Source organism: Desmodus rotundus, chromosome 5 (genome assembly GCF_022682495.2).
Source record: "Desmodus rotundus isolate HL8 chromosome 5, HLdesRot8A.1, whole genome shotgun sequence".
NCBI lineage: Eukaryota > Metazoa > Chordata > Mammalia > Chiroptera > Phyllostomidae > Desmodus > Desmodus rotundus.
In genome coordinates, this window is record NC_071391.1 from 65,457,314 (window position 1) to 65,477,271 (window position 19,958).

A 19,958-nucleotide genomic window follows, 5' to 3' on the forward strand; every position below is an offset into this window, starting at 1 on the left:
ACAATGAGGGCTCCCGAAGCTTAAATCTCCTTAGCTTCATGGTAAATCTGTCTTTGCTAGAAATAGTCCCTTTTCAGTCCATAGAGACTTTCCCCATTATTATTTTTTTAGTTGCACAATATTCCATTGTGTGGATGGGAATATCATTTGTTTTTGCTAAAACACTTGTTTTTTTGTACTTAGACCCTTTGATAGCACCCTTTTTGGGGCAAATAATATTCATGAGTGGTGACTACTTCTATGAGGCATTTAACACAAATGACCACATCCTCTTTCCTAAAACGACCTTCTCTTTTGCTTTCGTATACTTTATATTGTATAATTATATTCTTTGTTTGCTTTTGGTTCCCATACACTTTCTTGATAACTACTTCTCAAAATCCATTTTTAGTTTTTCTTGCTCTACCTACAGTAAATACTAATGTGCAAAAAGGTTTTATTTTAGGCCCTATCCTCAGTCTTTGGTCTATACTCTGTTATTTAGTTTACCTTTCCTATGGCTTCATTTATCAACTATATCATCTACTAATTAGTGACTACTAAATATACATTTCTTTTTTAAAAGATTTTAATTATTTATTTTTAGAGAGAGGGGAAGGGAGGATGAGTTAGAGGGAGAGAAACATCAATGTGTGGTTGTCTCTTGCACACCCCTTACTGGGTACCTGGCCTGCAACCCAGGCATGTGCCCTGACTGGGAATTGAACCAGTGATCCTTTGGTTCACAGGCTGGCGCTCAATCCACTGAGCCACACTAGCCAGGGGAAAATATACATTTCTATTCCATATCTTTTTCTTAAATTTCAGACCAATATTTCCAGTTGCTGATTTGAATTCCCCATTTGGATGAGTCATGGGAGGCTCAAATTTAATGCACTTAAAACTAATAAATAATCTTTCACATCTCTAACCCAATTCTTCTATACTTGTAAACTTAATTAACATTATCAGCCACCAAAATAATTAATACATTCTAAAAGTATTTACTGAGTGCTAAAAATGTGTGAGGCTCTGTATTAAGTACTAGGTGCACTGTTCTAGCCTTTCTCCAATTGCTCTCTGTCAATTAGTACCCAATCCTATTTCCTGAATATACTACCTCTTATCATTATATCCAGTGAAGTGGTTTAATTTAGCAGCTTAACACCTCTTGCCTCAAATATGTAAATAATCTCCTACTACTATTATCTACTTCAGTATGTCTCTACTTTAATACGTCTTCCATGTAGTAACTGTAATTATCTTTCTAACAAATAAATCTAATTATAGGAGAGAACACTAGGTTCCTACCTAATATCAATTTTTCCTTTCTTCCTAGGCAAGAGATTCTATATTGTTATGGGTGGTGATATAACCACACAAACTTTTTTTCAGTATTTCTTGCACATGGAGTTGTCAATTTGATATAAACAGATATATAAACAATTTAAAGGTAGCTCAGAGGTACAACCTTTTGTCCTTTACATTTCTTCTTTCTTCCTTGCCTACAACATTGATATGATGGCTGGAGCTCTAGCAGCTATCATGTGACCATGAGGATGAACATATAAACCACATATTACGGATGATTGAGCTGAGGGACAGAAGTCTGGGTTACCAGTGACACTACATAATCATCAAAATGGCTTTTAATTGCCTACCTCAGAATTTCATATTGCACAAGAGAAAAATAAACCCCTATCATATTTAAGCTATTAGTTGCTGTGCTTACTGACAGTAATATCTCTTACTGATACAATAATGGCTTGTGTTCTAGTTAAAAAACTTCAAGTTGATTGCATTTTGGATAAAGATGAACTTCCTAGCATGGCATATAATGCTCTTTGAGAATTGGTTCCAACTTATTTTTCTAGACTGAAATGTACTTTTCTTCTGTTTTCCCCAAATCTTATGCTTTAGACACACTGACATATGTTAATTTATTTGCAAAAACAACAGTATTCCCTCTGTCTGGGAAGTTTTTTTTTTCTTTTTCTTTGCCTGGCAAAATGCTCATTCTTTAAGATTGAAATTAAGTTATTTTTCCAGGGATGATGTCCTTGATATTCCTGTATAGGTTTCCTGCTCATTCCTCTGTGTTCTCACAGTACTTTATATATTCTGCTGCCACTATATTTACCACTATGTTTATTGACATTAATTTTGTTTTTATTACTCTCATCTTCAAAATAAGCTGTGAAATCTTTAGTGGGAGAGTACAATTAGGTTTCTCTGTATCTTCACTTAGCCCAGGGCTAAGTGCAGCCTAGTATAAAATGTTTGTTGAATAAATAAAGGTACTGCTTGTCCCTTTTCTATTTGAAGCTTTGACATTTGTTGTTAATTCTGTTACAATTTTAAGTTATTAAAAAATGTAGATGGATACCAAAGAATCAACCATAATCATATTTAAAATTTTAATTGGTTCGACATCTTAGATTGTTGGATTATATCATTCTATAGACTTTCTTTTTATTTTGCCAGTCTCTTAAATATGAATTTGAAGCAAAATGTGAATAAATGCCAGAATAAATGTGAAATTTACTGAACCTAAATGTTAAAGTGTCCTTTTATGAAGTTATATACTAGATCAATTTAAAAAGAACAAAACATTGTAAGTCAGTACGAAGTAGAATCAAACTTCTGAAAATTCAAAATTTACTAATAGAGCCAACAAATCATCCAAATTAAATATAAATTAAATTGTAATTTTTCACTTGGTTAAAGTTCTATTACTTGGATACTAGTCTTTTTAGTTTGAATTTCTACTTTGTTTCTTAATTTATTATTTTATTGTCTACTCAAATCAAATATGTTTATAACTTTCATTTTTGTTCTCATATTGTTCTAGAAATTAAGATACCTGCTCTCCTCCGCTGTGAAAGAGGAATATGGGCACGCTGGAATTTTTCAGTAACTTCTTCAAACTTCTGTTTTCTTTCTTGAAGTATTTGTTCTCTAATTTGATGTTCTCTTTCTTCTTGTTCTTTTCTTTTCTCTTCAAAAGCTCTATATTTAAAACATAAAGAAGATAACAGAATTAGGCAATAAGTTTTTAAAATCTCAACACAGAAAATAGTTTCAAAACAATGCATTACATATTTTAAAAATTTATCTAGAAACAACACATTTTATTTATTTATTTATTTAATCCTCACCTGAGGCTATGTTTATTGATTTTAGAGAGAAAGGAAGGGAGAGAGAGAGAAGGAAAGAGAGGGAGAGAGATAAACATTGACATGACAGAAACGTCAATTGATTGCCCCCATCTGCACTCGGACAGGGGACTGATCCTGCAACCTTTTGGTGTATGGGATGACACTCCAACCAACTGAGCCACCTGGCCAGGGCAAAACAACACATTTTAAATTTGAAAAAGCCCCTGGCAAAAATAAAAAAATTAAATATTATTGTAAGTGGTAATTTAAGAACTTAAACCAGGTCAAAGAAAAGTCTCTGAAATGAGCCTCTTTCTAATTTCTCATCTGAAGCCCTGCTTGGAAAAATTCTTTTCTAAAAAGCTACCTTATTTTCTGTAATGTGAAAAACTAATTCATTGGTGAAAGAAGCAGTCTTGCAAATTATGGGGCAGTCAAGGAAATACTGTATATTTTTCTTCTACACCAAAAATTTAAAATTGGCCATAATGTTAAGTCTGAACTGTGCTAAAAATCCAGACAATTCACATAAAAACCTTGATTTCTAACCTATTTTGCAAATAGGGAAGACATGACAACCCTGGACTCTTATTCACTTATGGCTATAAATACCTATTGTAATCCTTACCATTCCCTATTTTTTTAACATTCCCATTTCATTTATTTCTGATTGTCTCTAGGGACTTGAGTATATGTTATCTAATTTAAACTAGTTTAAACTGTTTCTTTCTTTTTTTTAAAATATATTTATTGATTATGCTATTACAGTTGTCCCATCCCCCCCCCCCACTCCACTCCATCCTGCCCACCCCCTCCCTCCCACATTCCCCCCCTATAGTTCATGTCCATGGGTCATACTTATAAGTTCTTTGGCTTCTACATTTCCTACACTATTCTTACCCTCCCCCTGTCTATTTTCCACCTATCATCTATGCTACTTATTCTCTGTATCTTTCCCCCCCCTCTCCCCCTCCCACTCCCCTATTGACAACCCTCCATGTGATCTCCATCTCTATGGTTCTGTTCCTGTTCTAGTTGTTTGCCTAGTTTGCTCTTGTTTTTGTTTTAGGTGTGGTTGTTCATAACTGTGAGTTTGCTGTCATTTAGTTTAAACTGTTTCAAAGAACTGATTTCATCTGTGGAAAATATGTGTGTTTCAATAATTATTTGCCAGATAATTAGAAAAATAAACAAGCAAGCCTGCAACTCACTGGTGGAAAAATCTCCAAGTGATCTCTTTAGAATGCATGGTGTTGCAGGGTGGTTGGTAAGAGTTCTTTAAGATTTTTAATGTCATAGGTTATCATTAATTATCTTTCCAAAGACATCCACTGGATGGGGCATTATTCCAGTCTAAATAACAGTTTTGGAGAACTATACTTCTCCAAAGTATAGATCTTCAAGTGGTGCTATAGATCTTCAAGTGGTCTAACCCCTGTGTAAGTAGGTGGCAGTAATAGAGTGCCATAGGTGGGGGAGATTTTTACCTTTCCAAACAAACTCTTTCAAGAACCTCCCCACCCCATGTCAAGACAAAGAAGCATACTTTCATCACTTGATTCAACACAGTACTGGAAGATTCCACATAAATACTGTTAGAAGTAATAAACAAATTCAGCAGAATACAAAATCAACACACAAAAATCAGTTGTGTTTCTGTACACTAACAGCAAACAATCTGGTAAGAAAAAATTTTTTTAAGTATATTTTATTGATTATGCTATTACAGTTGTCCCAATTTTCCTTCTTTGCTCCCCTCTGCCCAGTTCTCCCCTTTCCTCCAGCATCCCCTGTACCACCCGCCCCCCAGACCTTAGTTCATGTCAATGGGCTGTACATGTAAGTTCTTTGGCTTCTCCATTTCCAAGCTGTTCTTAACATCCCCCTGTCTCTTTTACGCCTACCAATTATGCTTCTAAATCCCTTTATTGTTTCCCCTATCCTCTCCCTTCCCCTTCCCAGCTGATAACTCTCCAAATGATCTCCATATCTATGATTCTATTCCTGTTCTAGTTGTTTATTTAGATTGATTTTGTTTTTTAGATTCAGTTGTTGATAGTTGTGAGTTTGTTGCCATTTTAATGTTCATAGTTTTGATCTTCTTTTTCTTAAGTAAGACCCTTTAACATTTCACATAATAAGGGCTTGGTGATGATGAACTCTTAGCTTTACCTTGTCTGGGAAGCACTTTATCTGCCCTTCCATTCTAAGTGATAGAGCTTTTGGATAGAGTCATCTTGGATGTAAGTCCTTGCTTTTCATGACTTTGAATACTTCTTTCTAGCCTCTACTTGCCTGCAAGGTTTCTTTTGATATTGAGAAATCAGTTGATAAGTCTAATGGGAACTCCTTTGTAGGTAACGCTCTTCTTTTCTCTTTCTGCTTTTCAGATTCTCTCCTTATCTTTAATCTTTGGCAATTTAATTATAATGTGTCTTGGTATGTTCCTCTTTGGGTCCAACTTGTTTGGGCCTCTCTCAGCTTCCTGGACTTGTATGTCTATTTCCCTCACCAAATTAGGGAAGCTTTCTTTCTCTATTTGTTCAAATAAGCTTTCAATTTCTTGCTCTTATTCTCCTTCTGGCACCCTTATGATTTGGATGTTGGAATGCTTAAAGTTGTCCCAGAGGTTCCTAAGACTCTTCTCATTTTTTTGAATTCTTGTTTCTTCATTCTGTCCTGGTTGAATATTTATTTCTTCCTTCTGGTCCAAATCATTGATTTGAGTCCTGGCTTCCTTCCCTTCACTGTTGGTTCCCTGTATATTTTTCTTTATTTCACTTTGTATAGCCTTTACTTCTTCCTTTATCTTGTGGCCATACTCAATCATTTCTGTGAGCATCCTGATTACCAGTGTTTTGAACTCTGCATCTGATAGGTTGGCTATCTCCTTGTCACTTAGTTCTTTTTCTGGAGTTTTGATCTGTTCTTTCATTTGGGCAATATTTCTCTTCTCGGCACACTCATTACATTGTAAGGGGCAGAACCGTAGGTATTCACCAGGGCAGGCCAATCCACTTCGCTGAGTTGTGGCACTGTATGTGGAGGAGGCATCAGAGAAGAAACAATGCTGCCCGCTCCACTCTCGCCACCTTTCAAGGGACTGGCAGTTTCTCCCTCTGCCACAACCCCCACAGGTTTTTATAGCCAGAGGTTCTGAGGCTTTATTTTTTTCTGCACTGGAACCCTGGGTTGTGTGGTCTGCCTCACTGCCCAGTTGTTCCCCCCAGTTTATTTGCACATAAATGTGGGACTGCTCAGTCTGCCAGCCTCTGCCTTGCTAGCCTTGCCTGCCCTATCCTCCAGCCACTGCCTTGCAGCTTCCTTTCCACCCCGGATGCCAATCTCCACCCCTCCTACCACTCTGGATGATTGTTTCTTTAATTCCTTGGTTGTTGGGCTTCCATACAGTTCCATTTTCTGGCAGTTCTGGTTGCTTTTTGTTTTAAAATTCGTTGTTTCCTTCTTTTGGTTGCGTGAGGAGGTGAAGCGTATGTACCTACGCCTCCAGCTTGGCCAGAACTCCCAGTACTAACTTATAACAAAAACTCTCAGCAAAGTGTGAATAGAGGGAACAAAACTCCAAATAATAAAGGCTATATATAACAAAACACACTGCTAACAGCCAACTCAATGGGGAAAAACTAAAAGCATTTTCCTTAAGATGAGGAACAAGGCCGGGAGGTCCCCTTTCACCACTTTTTTCCAACATATTATTGGAAGTCCTAGTCACAGCCAGCAGACAAGAAGAAATACAAGGCATCCAAATGGAAAGGAAGAAATAAAACTGCCATTATTTGCAGACGACATATTATATAGAGAGAACCTCAAAGATTTCACCAAGAAACTACTGGATCTAATAAATGAATTCAGTAAAGTAGTAGGATACAAAGGAACTTTCAGAAATTGGTTGCATTTTTATACACCAACAATGAAATATCAGAAAGAGAATTAAGAAAAACAATCCATTGACAACTGCACCCCAAAAATACCTAGAAATCAATTTAACCAAGGAGGTAAAGACCTGTACTCAGAAAATTATAAGACATGAAAGAAAGAAGCTGAAGAAGATACAAATAAATGGAAGCATACACTGTGCTCATGAATAGGAAGAATTAACATCATTAAAATGTGTGTACTACCCAAAGCAGTCTATAATTCCTATCAAAATGCCAATGGCATTTTTTATGGAACTAGAACAAATATTCCAAAAATTTATAAGAAACCACAAAGACTCTGAGTAGCCACAACAATCTTGAGAAAGGAGTTGTATAACTATTTTCAGTTGGAGGAATCACACTACTGGAGATCAAAATATATTACAAGATGATAGTAATCAAAACAAGTTGGTACTAACATAAAAACCAACACACAGATTAATGGAATAGAATAGAAAGCACAGAAAGAATCCCATGGCTATTTGGTCAGTTAATATTTGACAAAAGAGGTAAGTATCTACAATGTGATAAAGAGAGTCTACTCAATAAAATGGTGTTGGGAAATTGGACAGATACAGGCCAAAAATGAAACTGGACCACCCTCTCACACCACATACAAGAATAAACTCAAAATGGATTAAATATTTAAATATAAGACTTGAAACCATAAAACTCATAGAAGAAAACATAGAAAATAAAATCTTGAACATTTCTCTTAGTAATATTTTTTCTCAAATATCTCCTCAGGCAAGGGAAACAAAAGAAAAAATAAACAAATGGGACTACATCAAATTAAGAGTTTTTGCATAACAAAGGAAACCATCAACAAAATGAAAAAACAACCTACTAAATGAGAGAACACATTCACCAGTGATATATCTGATAAGGGGTTAATATCCGAAGTTTATAAAGAACTTATACAACTCAACACTGAAAGAACAAACAATCCAATGAAAAAATAGTCAGAGGACCTGAATAGGCATGCCTCCAAAGAGGACAAACAAATGGCCAATGGACATATGAAAAGATACTCAACATCATAATTATCAGAGCAATACAAATTAAATCCACAATGAGATATAACCTCACATCTCTCAATAAATCAACAAACAACTTGTTGGTGAGGATGTGGAGAAAAGAAAACCCTCTTGTGCTGTTGTTGGGAATACAAAATTGGTGCAGCTACTATGAAAAACAGTATGGAAGTTCCTCAAAAAATGAAAAGTAGTCTGTCTACCTTGTAACCCAGGAATTCAACTCCTGGGTACATATCCGAAGAAACCTAAAACACTGATCCAAAAAGATAAATGCACCCCTTTGTTCACTGTAGTGTTATTTACAATAACCAAGACATGGAAGCAACCCAAGTGCCCATTAATGGCACTTGGTTAAAGAGTTTAAGAGTGGCTGAAGAGTTGTGGTACACACAAGGCTTGTCCAGAAAGCATCCAGTCATGCACTATGAAAAAGAGACATTTACTGAAGAAGGTACAAGATACAAGAAACATTGTACAAAGGACAATGACACCTCAATTCCCTTCAAAGTAGGCACCTTGGGACCTCACAGTTCTCCCAATTGCCATCAGCTGCCCCATTGTATTTTCCTGAATCTCATTGACAGTTTGAAATCTCTTCACTTTCAAAGGTGATTTCAGTTCTCTGCATGAGATGTGCTGCATGAGCAGGCATGTTGTGATGAAGCTGCCAATCACTAGTTGCCCATAGCTGCAGCCTTCTGAATCATCCAAAGAGTTTCCGCGGAGGAGTGCTCAAGCTTAACACAAAATTTGATGCAGATTCATTGCTCTACTTGCTTATTTTGAATATGATGGCCACACAGTACACATGCTCACTCAATGGCATCTACTGCCCCCACCTCCACTGACTAGTACAGTGAGGTTATCATTATTCATGCATGTGCATTCCCGTTCTCTCCTTGGCTGCCAGGTTACATTGATGTTGCACAAACCATTCTCATTATATTACAATGGTTGGACATTGTTTTGGACAGACCTTGTATATACAATGGAATATTAAGTGGCCATAAAAAAGAATGCAATCTCTTCATTTGTGATAACATGGCTGGAACCAGAGATATTATGCTAAGTGAAATGAGTCAGAGAAAGACAAATATTTTTTATTGTATTTTCTCCATTATCATTTATCCCCCTTATAACTCTCTTCTCCTGCAATCACCACACTGTTGTCCATGTCCATGAGTCCTATTTCTTTTTTGCTTGATCCCTCTACCCCCTAACACTCTCAGAGCTGTCAGCCTGTTCTCTATGAGTCTCTTTCTATTTTGCTTGTTAGTTCACTTTGTTCATTAGATTCCACATATGAGTGAAAACATATGGTATTTGTCTTTCTCTGACTGGCTTATTTTACTTAGCATAATGTTCTCCAGGTCCATCCATGCTGTCACAAAGGGTAAAATTTTCTTTTTTACAACCAAGTAATATTCCATTGTGTAATTGTCCCATAGTTATTTTATCCACACATACACTGATGGACACTTGGGCTGCTTCCATGTCTTGGTGATCATAAATAATGCTGCAATGAACTAGGGGTGCTTATATTCTTTCAAATTAATGTTCCAGGTTTCTTCAGATAAATTCTGAGAAGTAGAATTTCTGAGTCATAAGGCAGTGCCATTTTAAATTTTTTTAGTTTATCTGCATACTGCTTTCCACAATGGCTGCACCAATCTGCATTCCCACCAACAGTGCAAAAGGGTTCCCCCTTTTCCACATCCTTGCCAGCACTTGTTAATTTGATGATGGCCATTCTCACTGGTGTGAGGTGATGTCTCATTGTGGTTAAGGAACATATCCACTTACACCACTAACCACTACCTGTCCTTTTTGCTAAATGCAAGAACTGAGAGTCTAAACTAAGAAGTGTGATTCTACCAGGTTTTTAACCACTATATTATACACAATGTAAAAGCCTTTTTGTAATTTTTCTCTTCTTTCTCAAAGCACTTCTATCCCCAACATCCACACATGAAATTCATTTTCCCATTGAACCCTGTTATTATACAGCTTAGCTTTATCTATATATCTATATATCTATATATCTATATATCTATATATATATATCACTGAAGTGTAATTATTTATTTACTTTTCTGTATTGCTTATTAGACTCTAAGTTATCATAAGAAGGATAGTGTCTGTGTCAGCACATGGCATAGTGCTTGGAACATAGTAGGTACTCCATAGAATTGATGAATGAGTTAATTACATTTTAACTGTCTCTTCCCTCAATAGACTCTAAGTTCATTGAATGCAGGGACTTTTAATTTGTGGAATTCCTGGGCCTAACTCAAAGTGTGGCACCTGGGACATGCTTAATAAACAACAGTCGAATAGATTCTTAACCATATGTCAACTTCAAATAGATCAGAGCACTTTTTAAAAAAATTATTGTTCAATTACAGTTGTCCCACTTTTTCCCTTGTTGCTTCCCCCCTTTCTTCCCCCCTTCTCCCACATGTAATCCCTACCCATTGACCATGCCCATGGGTCCTTTGTACATGTCCTTGACTTGCCCTTTTCCCTTCTTTCCCCATTTATCTCCCTCCCCCGTCCTCTCTGGTCACTGTCAGTTTGTTCTTTATTTCTGTGTTTCTGGTTCTATTTTGTTTGCTTGTTTGTTTTGTTGATTAGGTTCCACTTAAAGGTGAGATCATATGGTATTTGTCTTTCACTGACTGGCTTATTTCACCTAGCATAATATTCTCCAGTTCCATCCATAATGTCACCAACACTAGGAGTTCCTTCTTTCTGCTGCATAGTATTCCACTGTGTAAATGTACCAACGTTTTTTGATCCAACTGTGGTACTGATGGGCACTTCGGCTGTTTTCAGCACTTGGCTATTATAAAGAATGCTGCTATGATCATTGGGTTGTGTAGGTTATTTTATATTAGTGTTTCAGGATTCTTAGGGCATAAATTCAGCAGTGGAATCACTGGATCAAAAGGCAGTTCCATTTCTAGTTTTTTGAGGAAATTTCATACTGTTTTCCACAGTGGCTGCACCAGTCTGCATTCACATCAACAGTGCACTAGGGCTCCCTTTTCTCCACAACCTTGCCAGCACTTGTTGGTTGATTTGCTAATGATGGCCATTCTGACTGGTGTGAAGTGGTATCTCATTGTAGTTTTAATTTGCATCTCTCTGATGACTAGTGATGTTGAGCATTCTTTCATATGTCTATAGGCCATTTGTATGTTCTCCTTGAAGTGTGTTTAGATCACAGCACTTTTTAAAAAAAGATTTCATTTATTTATTTTTAGAGAGAGGTAGAGGTAGAGACAAGAAAGGGAGAGAAACATTAATGTGTGGTTGTGCCTTGCATGCCCTCCACTGGGGACCAGGCCCACAGCCCAGGCATTTCTTGACTGGGAATCAAACTGGCAACCCTTTGCTTCACAGTCTGGCACTCAGTCCACTGAGCCACACCAGCCAGGGCAGATCAGAGCACTTTCAAGAGCAGTTTTCTACTACTTTGAATTAATAATAATTTATCTTCTAGAAATATAATATGAAAAACAGATATGTCTGTGCAACTATTTATAATGTAGTGAGGCAAGCTAACAAAACTAAATAAAGAATTACTAACTGTCATAAGTTCTATGAAGTAAAGAAACTCTAGTCTGAAATAGAGAACCAAGGTAACTGAGGTAAGTAAGGTAAATATTAAATAAGGTAAACAGGGAATATTTCTCTGGAGACATGATATTGAAGCTAAGATTTTCAGAATAAGGACACCAGTCATGAAAAAATGGAGAGGAGAGAGGGTAGTGCTTGAGGCAGAAAAAACAGCATGCAAAAGCCCTGAGTTGGGAAAAAGAAGAAAAGATTAGCATGTTTGAGAAACTGAGAAAATACCACCAATTCAGCAAAGTTTGCCAAGGAGGAATGATGAATTGCCAAAGCTGGAAGATAATATGTTCCTTGATATAATCAGAGTTACCATCACTAGTAGTTAATATTGTTCCATAGTGGTCCTGTTCCTTGGGCTAAAACGTATGCAGTAGTAACAATAATTTCACACAGTGCTATTCAGGACCGTAAGAAATAAAGCCTGTGGTAGACTGAATCGAATTAAACCAGGGACAGAATGTGACCAACAAACAGAAGTTTCCACCCCTAAACTCAATGATAGGCCCAATAATAAAAAAGCTTTCATAGCAATTGTAGCGATGACTAATACAGCTCTTCGTTTATTCACTTATTGACTAGTTACTATTATGTGCCAGGCACTATGGTATGTACTGTGGGAACAGAATGTTCTGATGACAAAGATGAGAAGAGTATTTGCTGCTTCCCATTAACCCTGGAATTAGCCTTTTTCCTAAAAGAAACATGGTCTGCCTTAGCAACTTAAAATTTTTAAAAATTTATTTTGATAAATAAAAATTGTATATACATAAGGTGTACAACATGATTTTGATATCTCTACATTGTGAAATGAGTACCCCAATCGAATTAATTAACATATCCATCAACTTCCATAGTTATGATTTTTTTGTGTGTGTGAATACCTGGGCTAAACCCTCTTAGCAAATTTCAAGAGTATAATATACTGGAAATTATACCATGCTGCATGTTAGGTTTCCAGAACTTATTTATCTTATAACTGAGTTTGTACCCTTTGATCGATATCTCTCCTTTTCTCCCACCCTTTCACCACCAGCTTCTGGTAACCGCCATTCTTACTCTGTTAATATGAGTTAAACTTTTTTTTTTTTTTTAAGATTTCACATATAACTGAGATCATGTGATATTTGTCTCTGTGTGTCTTATTTCACTCATGCAATGTCCTCCAGGTTCATCCCTGTTGTTGCAAATGGAAGGATTTCCTTCCTTTTTTTTTTTGTTTGTTTCATAGAGAGGGGAGAGAGAGAGACAGAGAGAGAGAGGGAGAGAAAGAGAATAAATTATTGATCTGAGAAACATTGACTGGTTGCCTCCTGTATGTGCACCGACTGGGGACACACCTGCCATTTAGGCACATGCCCTGACTGGGAATCAAACCTGTGACCTTTTGTTTTATGGGACAATGTTCCAACCAACTGAACCACACTGGCCAGGGTGGATTTCCTTCTTTTTAAAGGCCAAAAAATATTCCATTATATATATATAAAATGGAATATATAATGGAAAAATATTTTTTGTTCTTTTTTCTTTATGTAGTCATTTGTAGGCATTTAGGTTGTATCCATATCTTGGGTTCTGTGAATAATATGCCTTAGCAACTTCTGAAGGGTGTGTTTAACATGTTCAATTCTGCCTTGAAACATAAAATCACCTTGGCTCAAAGAGAATCACCCCATAAAACAATGGCCCCAAGCCAAATTGTTTGTTCTGGTTTCCCAGGAATCCATAACTATGAAACATCATTTTCTTCTGTTGGAAATACTCTTAAGAAATGAACAAATAACCATCATGGCCACAACGTTATTAACCATAGAATCCAAGCAGTAGAATTAGGAGTATCTGAGGTCACAGGAGACACAGGCAGAACTGGAAAACTGAAGTTCTGTAATGCATTTCTTTTTTGTGGCTTTAATCACAATTCAGATTTAGGTAGTTATAATTTTCTGGACACATACAATCATAATTAAGTTGAAAATTCAATTATTTTTTGAGATAATGAGAAATTAAATAAATTAAAAACACAATAAACTATCACTTTCAAATTAAAAATGCAACTGGAGAAAAATTTGTTTTTAAGAATAAAATGTAACATTTTTAAATGAGGCTATACCCACCAGGGTGTCAATGTACACAAGAGCTCAAACTCCCACTACTGACCAGGAGTAATAAAGAGCCCCTCCCCCAACATGCTGTCAACAGATGCTGAGTAGTTAAGTAGATGCTGACAGACAGACTTCAACCTCCATCTGTCAGTACTGAGGTGTTGCTTCCTAATGCCTCCCCCTGTTGACAGTGCCAGAGAGAACCAGCTAAAGCCGAGGGCTGAAATAAGCTCCAGAGTCTCATAATATAATATTAAAGTATCCAGATTTCAAAAGGAAATCACGTGTTATTCCAAGAACCAAGAACATCTGAAACTGAATGAAAAAAATAATCTAAAGATGCCAATGCCAAGATGACAGGGATGTTATAATTATCTGACAAAGATTTTAAAGCAGCCATGATAAAAATGCTTCAATAAGCAACGATGACCATGTCTGCAAATGAAAAAATAGGTCTCCAAAATAAGTGGAATATATAAAGAACCAAAGTGGAAATTCTAGAACTGTAAAACACAACTGGAATTAAAAACTCAGTAGATTTATTAAGAGACAACAGAAAAGATGTCAGTCCTCCCTACGCCACAAAGATACACAGGTAATAATGGAATTCTTATAAACATTCTGGTAATACGTTTTGCAAACACAAATAATTCCAAATTTGATATGTAAAGGAAAACAAATTAGAATACCTAAATCAATTTTGAAAAAGAGAAATAAAGTGGGAGCAATCAGTCTATTGTATTTGAAGATTTATTATATATCTGTGTAAACAAAATTGCTTGATACATATTTTAAAATTCATTAGTATATAAATAATCTGACCCCTTAATAAAAGGTGAAATATAGAGACAAATGATGTTTAAAAAAGGAATTTTTATGTCTTTACATAACATTATAGGATAACAGAAAAATAGAATGTAATGAAATTATACTGAAAAATACAATTTAGAATTTTAGAATTTTAAACCCAAAATTTCCTTTTATAGTTCTCACATCAAAATTCATACACTGCATTTTGCCATGTATCATGCACACTTTTTTGCCCAAAGTTTTGAGGGAAAAACAAGGATGCATATTAGACATGGGTATAATGATTACCTACCATGGGTATAATCATCCCATGTATGATGCTCACGAAAAATGAGGGTATGCATTACACACGGCAAAATCCAGTAAGTGTTTGATGAGAGAAGACAGGCAGGGAATTTAAATATCAAATCCATATATACAGCCTGCTATTTCAGAGAGCAAGTCAGTTACTAGAAAACACAATGGACAAATAATAATTTATTAATCAACAAAATAAATAAGCTTAATAGGAAAGAAGCGCTATGTGACAAACACCATGATAATTATTTTTATATATGTCCCTCAGCTATCCCTCCCTAAAATTACTTTTTTTTGTTCTACATAACAATGCCTTAAAATAGATGGTATTAATTCAAATCATAAGTGAGAAGCTAGGATTCAAAGAGATTAAATAACTTGCTCTAACTCATAAAGCTAGGACTTTAACGTAGATCTCTGACCCCAAGCCCATAACCCTTTCAACATATGATAATTCGGCTTTATTGAACATATGTTGTGTGCCTTTTATAGGTTTCAGGAACAAAAAGGTAGGAGAAAAACAGAAGCAAACAAATACAAAACAAAAACAAGTTTTATTAAATAATTTCCAGTACACCAGAAAATGGGAGAGTTAATCTAAAGCAAAACATAATGCTAGAAAAAAAATAGGCAAACAATTTTGTATTCTCTAAATGGGATTTGCAACATATGCCCAATAATGTAGTTAATAAACTCAAGGGCTTTTCTGCCATTTACATATTGAAGGAATATGTACAAGGTAGCAAAAACAATAAAAAATATAACTACTCTGTGTTTAACAAAAAATTTAATAATTCAAACAAATGTTAAGCAGTGATGGATGGTTTGCATTTTTACTTTACTTTCCAGCTTATACTAGAAAACTTTTTTATGGCAGTCAGTTATAAAATTATTTCCATTATTCATATTTCTCCCCATTTTTCTGACTGGATAAATGAGACTAGCACATAAAGGAAAAGTACATAGAACTGAATAATAAATAAAAGTATATTCTATTAGAGACCAAATACTAATTGGTAATCTTTTAATTTATCACGAAATGATATAAAAAATAAAGAAGACAGTACATTTTATAGTCATTTTAAGAAGTGTATATGACACTGTAATCAGAAGTTCTATGAAAAGAAAATTACAGTCATGGTCAGTAATGTAGATACTACACCACTATGTTTGTACTTTAGACTGAAAAAAGTTATAAAATGTACAAAGCCACATAAATCTTGACTGGATAAACTGTTGTCATGATCTAGGTTCATACTGCTACAAAGTAGAGAAACTATTAATTTATAATGACTTTGAATTTCTACACTCTCAATAAAATTCAATTACTTACTTTTTTCTCCGGTTTGACTCCACAAAATATTTACGTGCTCGATTTCGACATATTTTCTGTTGCTGTAGTAATATTTGGCGCTCTTCTTCTAAGTTTTTCTGTAGATGGATTTTCATATCTCTAATGATAGCATAAAGTTAAGGACAATGGTTTATGTCTTTAAAGGATGAATGTCAGTGCTATAGTGATAAATAAAATTACAGCCTCATACTAATGACATAGTATTTTTGTGGAACAATTAGTATGTGTAAACATGAGTGTTAGTATATGACCAGCATATGTTTTATGTCAAAAAAAATTCTGACTTGGTATTAGAACTGAAGATATATCTCATTTTCCCTGGAAAAAAATAAATTACTTTAAAGCATCATGAGCTCAGATAAGGAGACTGCATATCATTTCATTCATTGCATAGATATTTTTAAGTATTGATAAACAAGTTACTATCTTAGGAATATATATAGGAAAATGAAGGTTATAGTTTACTAATAGACAGTAGATGAATTACACTTTTCAGCAGATTTCAGGACCCTTTCAGTATCAACATTATAAAAAAACTTTATCATATATTTCCACTGAGCCACACCAGCCAGGACCATATATTTCAAAACAATCATGTTTACATGGACTTTTGGATGTTTGAAACTTTTCTAATGGGAGTTTGTTCATTTTCAATTATATTGCTGTATTAATATTGCTATAATAACCACCTTTATATCATTGACTATAATTTATTTTATCATTTTATTATAAAATTTTGCACCATCTCTACACAAACATACAAGTACACATCCACAGATGGTTTTACTTAAAGTTTCTTTTGAAGGATTTATAAAAATGAAAACAAAGGAAAGGAATTTTTTTCCTTGTTCTTGGCTAGCACATAAACAGCCAAAGACTTTTGCTCTTGTCTAATGCAGTAATTTATTAGGAGTCAGACTTCAACAAGCCAGCTAGTTACTGCAAATCACAACATGGCAGTGGAGAAAAGTGCTAGTCCCTTTCAGGGCACACTAGAGCAACACTGAGAGGCTGAGGCGGGGCTGTAGGAGAAGTTGCTTTGGGTCAGGTGAGAAGCATGCAGATCTAGGATGCAGGTGGAGTCTATTTGTTCTCTGTTCAACAAGTTTGAGATCTCATTGTAAGAACATAAAAAAAATTACAAAGGTAGTGTTTGTAATGTTGTGACAATTAGTCTTAAATTTAATCAAATGAATTGTTCCATATACACATGTGTAAGTATATATTTGTTTATATAAAAATATAAAAATGTGTGTTACAGACAATTTTTGCCTGGTGAATTATAAAGAATGCTGCTGTGTTGCAACTTTTAAAAGTATGATCTTCAAGTTTGAAAAATGTTAGATGGTTGGTTAAATTTTTGTTTTTCCTATAAGCTGTATCATAGAAATAAAATATTTCCATAAGGTCATTGTTAAATACCTATTAAAAAAACATAATTTTTATATAGTTAACATTAAAAGAAACCCAATCCCATGGGTTGCAGGATTAAGTAACACATAATGATTTTAAATTAAAAGCATAGAATAATCTACTCCACCTCATCCTTATGGCTCCCTCTCCCAATTTAGTCTTTTTCCAATTGGAGCTCATTTATGTTGTTGTAAATATGTTACTGTAACAAACAACTATGTATCATACAACCTATATTCCTGCCAAATTTATTAGAGCCATCCTGATCCTTTTTCTTCTCTGTAACCCATTCTACTGCCTTGGCTCCAGTGGCCTTGACTCAGGCATTCTAAATCTCTTGCCTGGAGTACCTCAGTAATCTTCTAACTCAACTCTTTACTTTTAAACTTATCCTCCCTTTGAAACTCCATAAAGCCAGCTAATTGCAAACCTGATTGGTTTTCTCATTCTTCATCATTCTCCAAATGCTCCTATCATCTCTATGATAAATTCCAAATTTCTTGGAATACAATACTTTCTATAATTTTCAACATTATTTCTCAACATTTCCCTGCATGAATCCTATACCCAGCCACACTAAGATACTTATTAACAGAACATGCCATTATCTCTTGGTACATGTTTGGCAAATTCTACTCATCCTTTCAGGGTGCAAAGACTAAGAATGATAGTGAGAAAATATGTGCAAGTAACCAAGAATAGGTATAAGTTGGGTAGGAAAGAGAAAAAAATGAGTGCTAGGATAAAAATGAAAGGAGAAAAGAGTGGAGATATTTATGAGAAAAAAAGAGGCATAGTGTGAAGGGACCATGAGACAATTCACATTAGCTAATTTTAATTAGGTGAACTTTATAAAACTTTTTTCTTTTATAGCAGAGTCAAGAAATTATGAATTGAGTTCTGGCCAATATGGAGGCATAGGTATATATGCTTTGCCTCCTTGCACAACCAAAAGGAGGAAACAACCAATTTAAAAACAAAGCACAACCAGAACCGCCAAAAAATCGAACTGTATGGAAGTTCGACAACCAAGGAGTTAATGAAGAAACATTCATCCACACTGGTAGGAGTGGCAGAGAGGAATTAGCAAGGTGGCAGCTGGAGGACTGGGCAGTCCCACATTGGCATGTGGATACACCAGGAGGAACAACTGGGGAGCAAGACAGACCACGCAGCCCAGGGTTCTAGCGCCGGGAAATAAAGCCTCAAAATCTCTGGTTGTAGAAACCTGTGGGGGTTGCGGTAGCAGGAGAAACTCCCAGCCTTACAGGAGAGTTTGTTGGAGAGACCCACGGGGTCCTAGAATGTACACAAACCCACCCATCTTGGAATCAGCACCAGAAGGGCCCAATTTGCTTGTGGGCAGTGGTGGAAGTGACAGAAAGCCATCCAAAAGCCAAGCAAGCATCATTGTTCCCTCTCGGATCCCTCCCCCATATACAGTGCCATATCGCAGTGATGTGTGTTGCCCCACCTTGGTGAATACCTAAGACCCCTCCCCTTACAATGTAATAGGGGTGCCAGGACAAAGACGTATGGCCCAAATGAAAGAATAGATCAAAACTCCAGAAAAAGAACTAAATGACAAGGAGATAGCCAACCTATCAGATGCAGAGTTCAAAACACTGGTAATCAGGATGCTCACAGAAATGGTTGAGTATGGTTGCAAAATAGAGGAAGAAGTGAAGGCAATACAAAGTGAAATAAAGAAAAATATACAGGGAACCAACAGTGAAGGGAAGGAAGCCAGGACTCAAATCAATGATTTGGACCAGAAGGAAGAAATAAATATTCAACCAGGACAGAATGAAGAAACAAGAATTCAAAAAAATGAGGAGAGGCTTAGGAACCTCTGGGACAACTTTACGCATTCCAACATCCAAATCATAAAGGTGCCAGAAGGAGAATAAGAGCAAGAAATTGAAAGCTTATTTGAACAAATAGAGTAAGAAAGCTTCCCTAATTTGGTGAGGGAAATAGACATACAAGTCCAGGAAGCTGAGAGAGGCCCAAACAAGTTGGACCCAAAGAGGAACATACCAAGACACATTATAATTAAATTGCCAAAGATTAAAGATAAGGAGAGAATCTGAAAAGCAGAAAGAGAAAAGAAGAGCGTTACCTACAAAGGAGTTCCCATAAGACTATCAGCTGATTTTTCAAAAGAAACCTTGAAAACAAGAAGGGGCTGGAAAGAAGTATTTAAAGTCATGAAAAGCAAGGACTTACATCCAAGA

At 35.7% G+C, this 19,958-nt stretch overlaps 1 protein-coding gene across 3 annotated transcripts in view; it reads right to left on the reverse strand.

Moving 5' to 3' along the window:
- Positions 1–19,958, reverse strand: part of CEP126 (centrosomal protein 126) — a 70,022-nt gene that overhangs the window by 46,751 nt on the left and 3,313 nt on the right. For all 3 annotated transcript variants that reach the window (XR_008426929.1, XM_053925074.1, XM_053925075.1), the window contains exons 2-3: positions 16,288–16,407; positions 2,843–2,988 (exon numbers count right to left, since the gene is read on the reverse strand). Coding sequence is in view for 2 of the 3 variants with exons in the window: in XM_053925074.1 (XP_053781049.1) it covers positions 2,843–2,988; positions 16,288–16,407 (266 nt within the window). In the remaining variant the exon portion in view is untranslated. The remainder of the gene's footprint in view (positions 1–2,842; positions 2,989–16,287; positions 16,408–19,958) is intronic.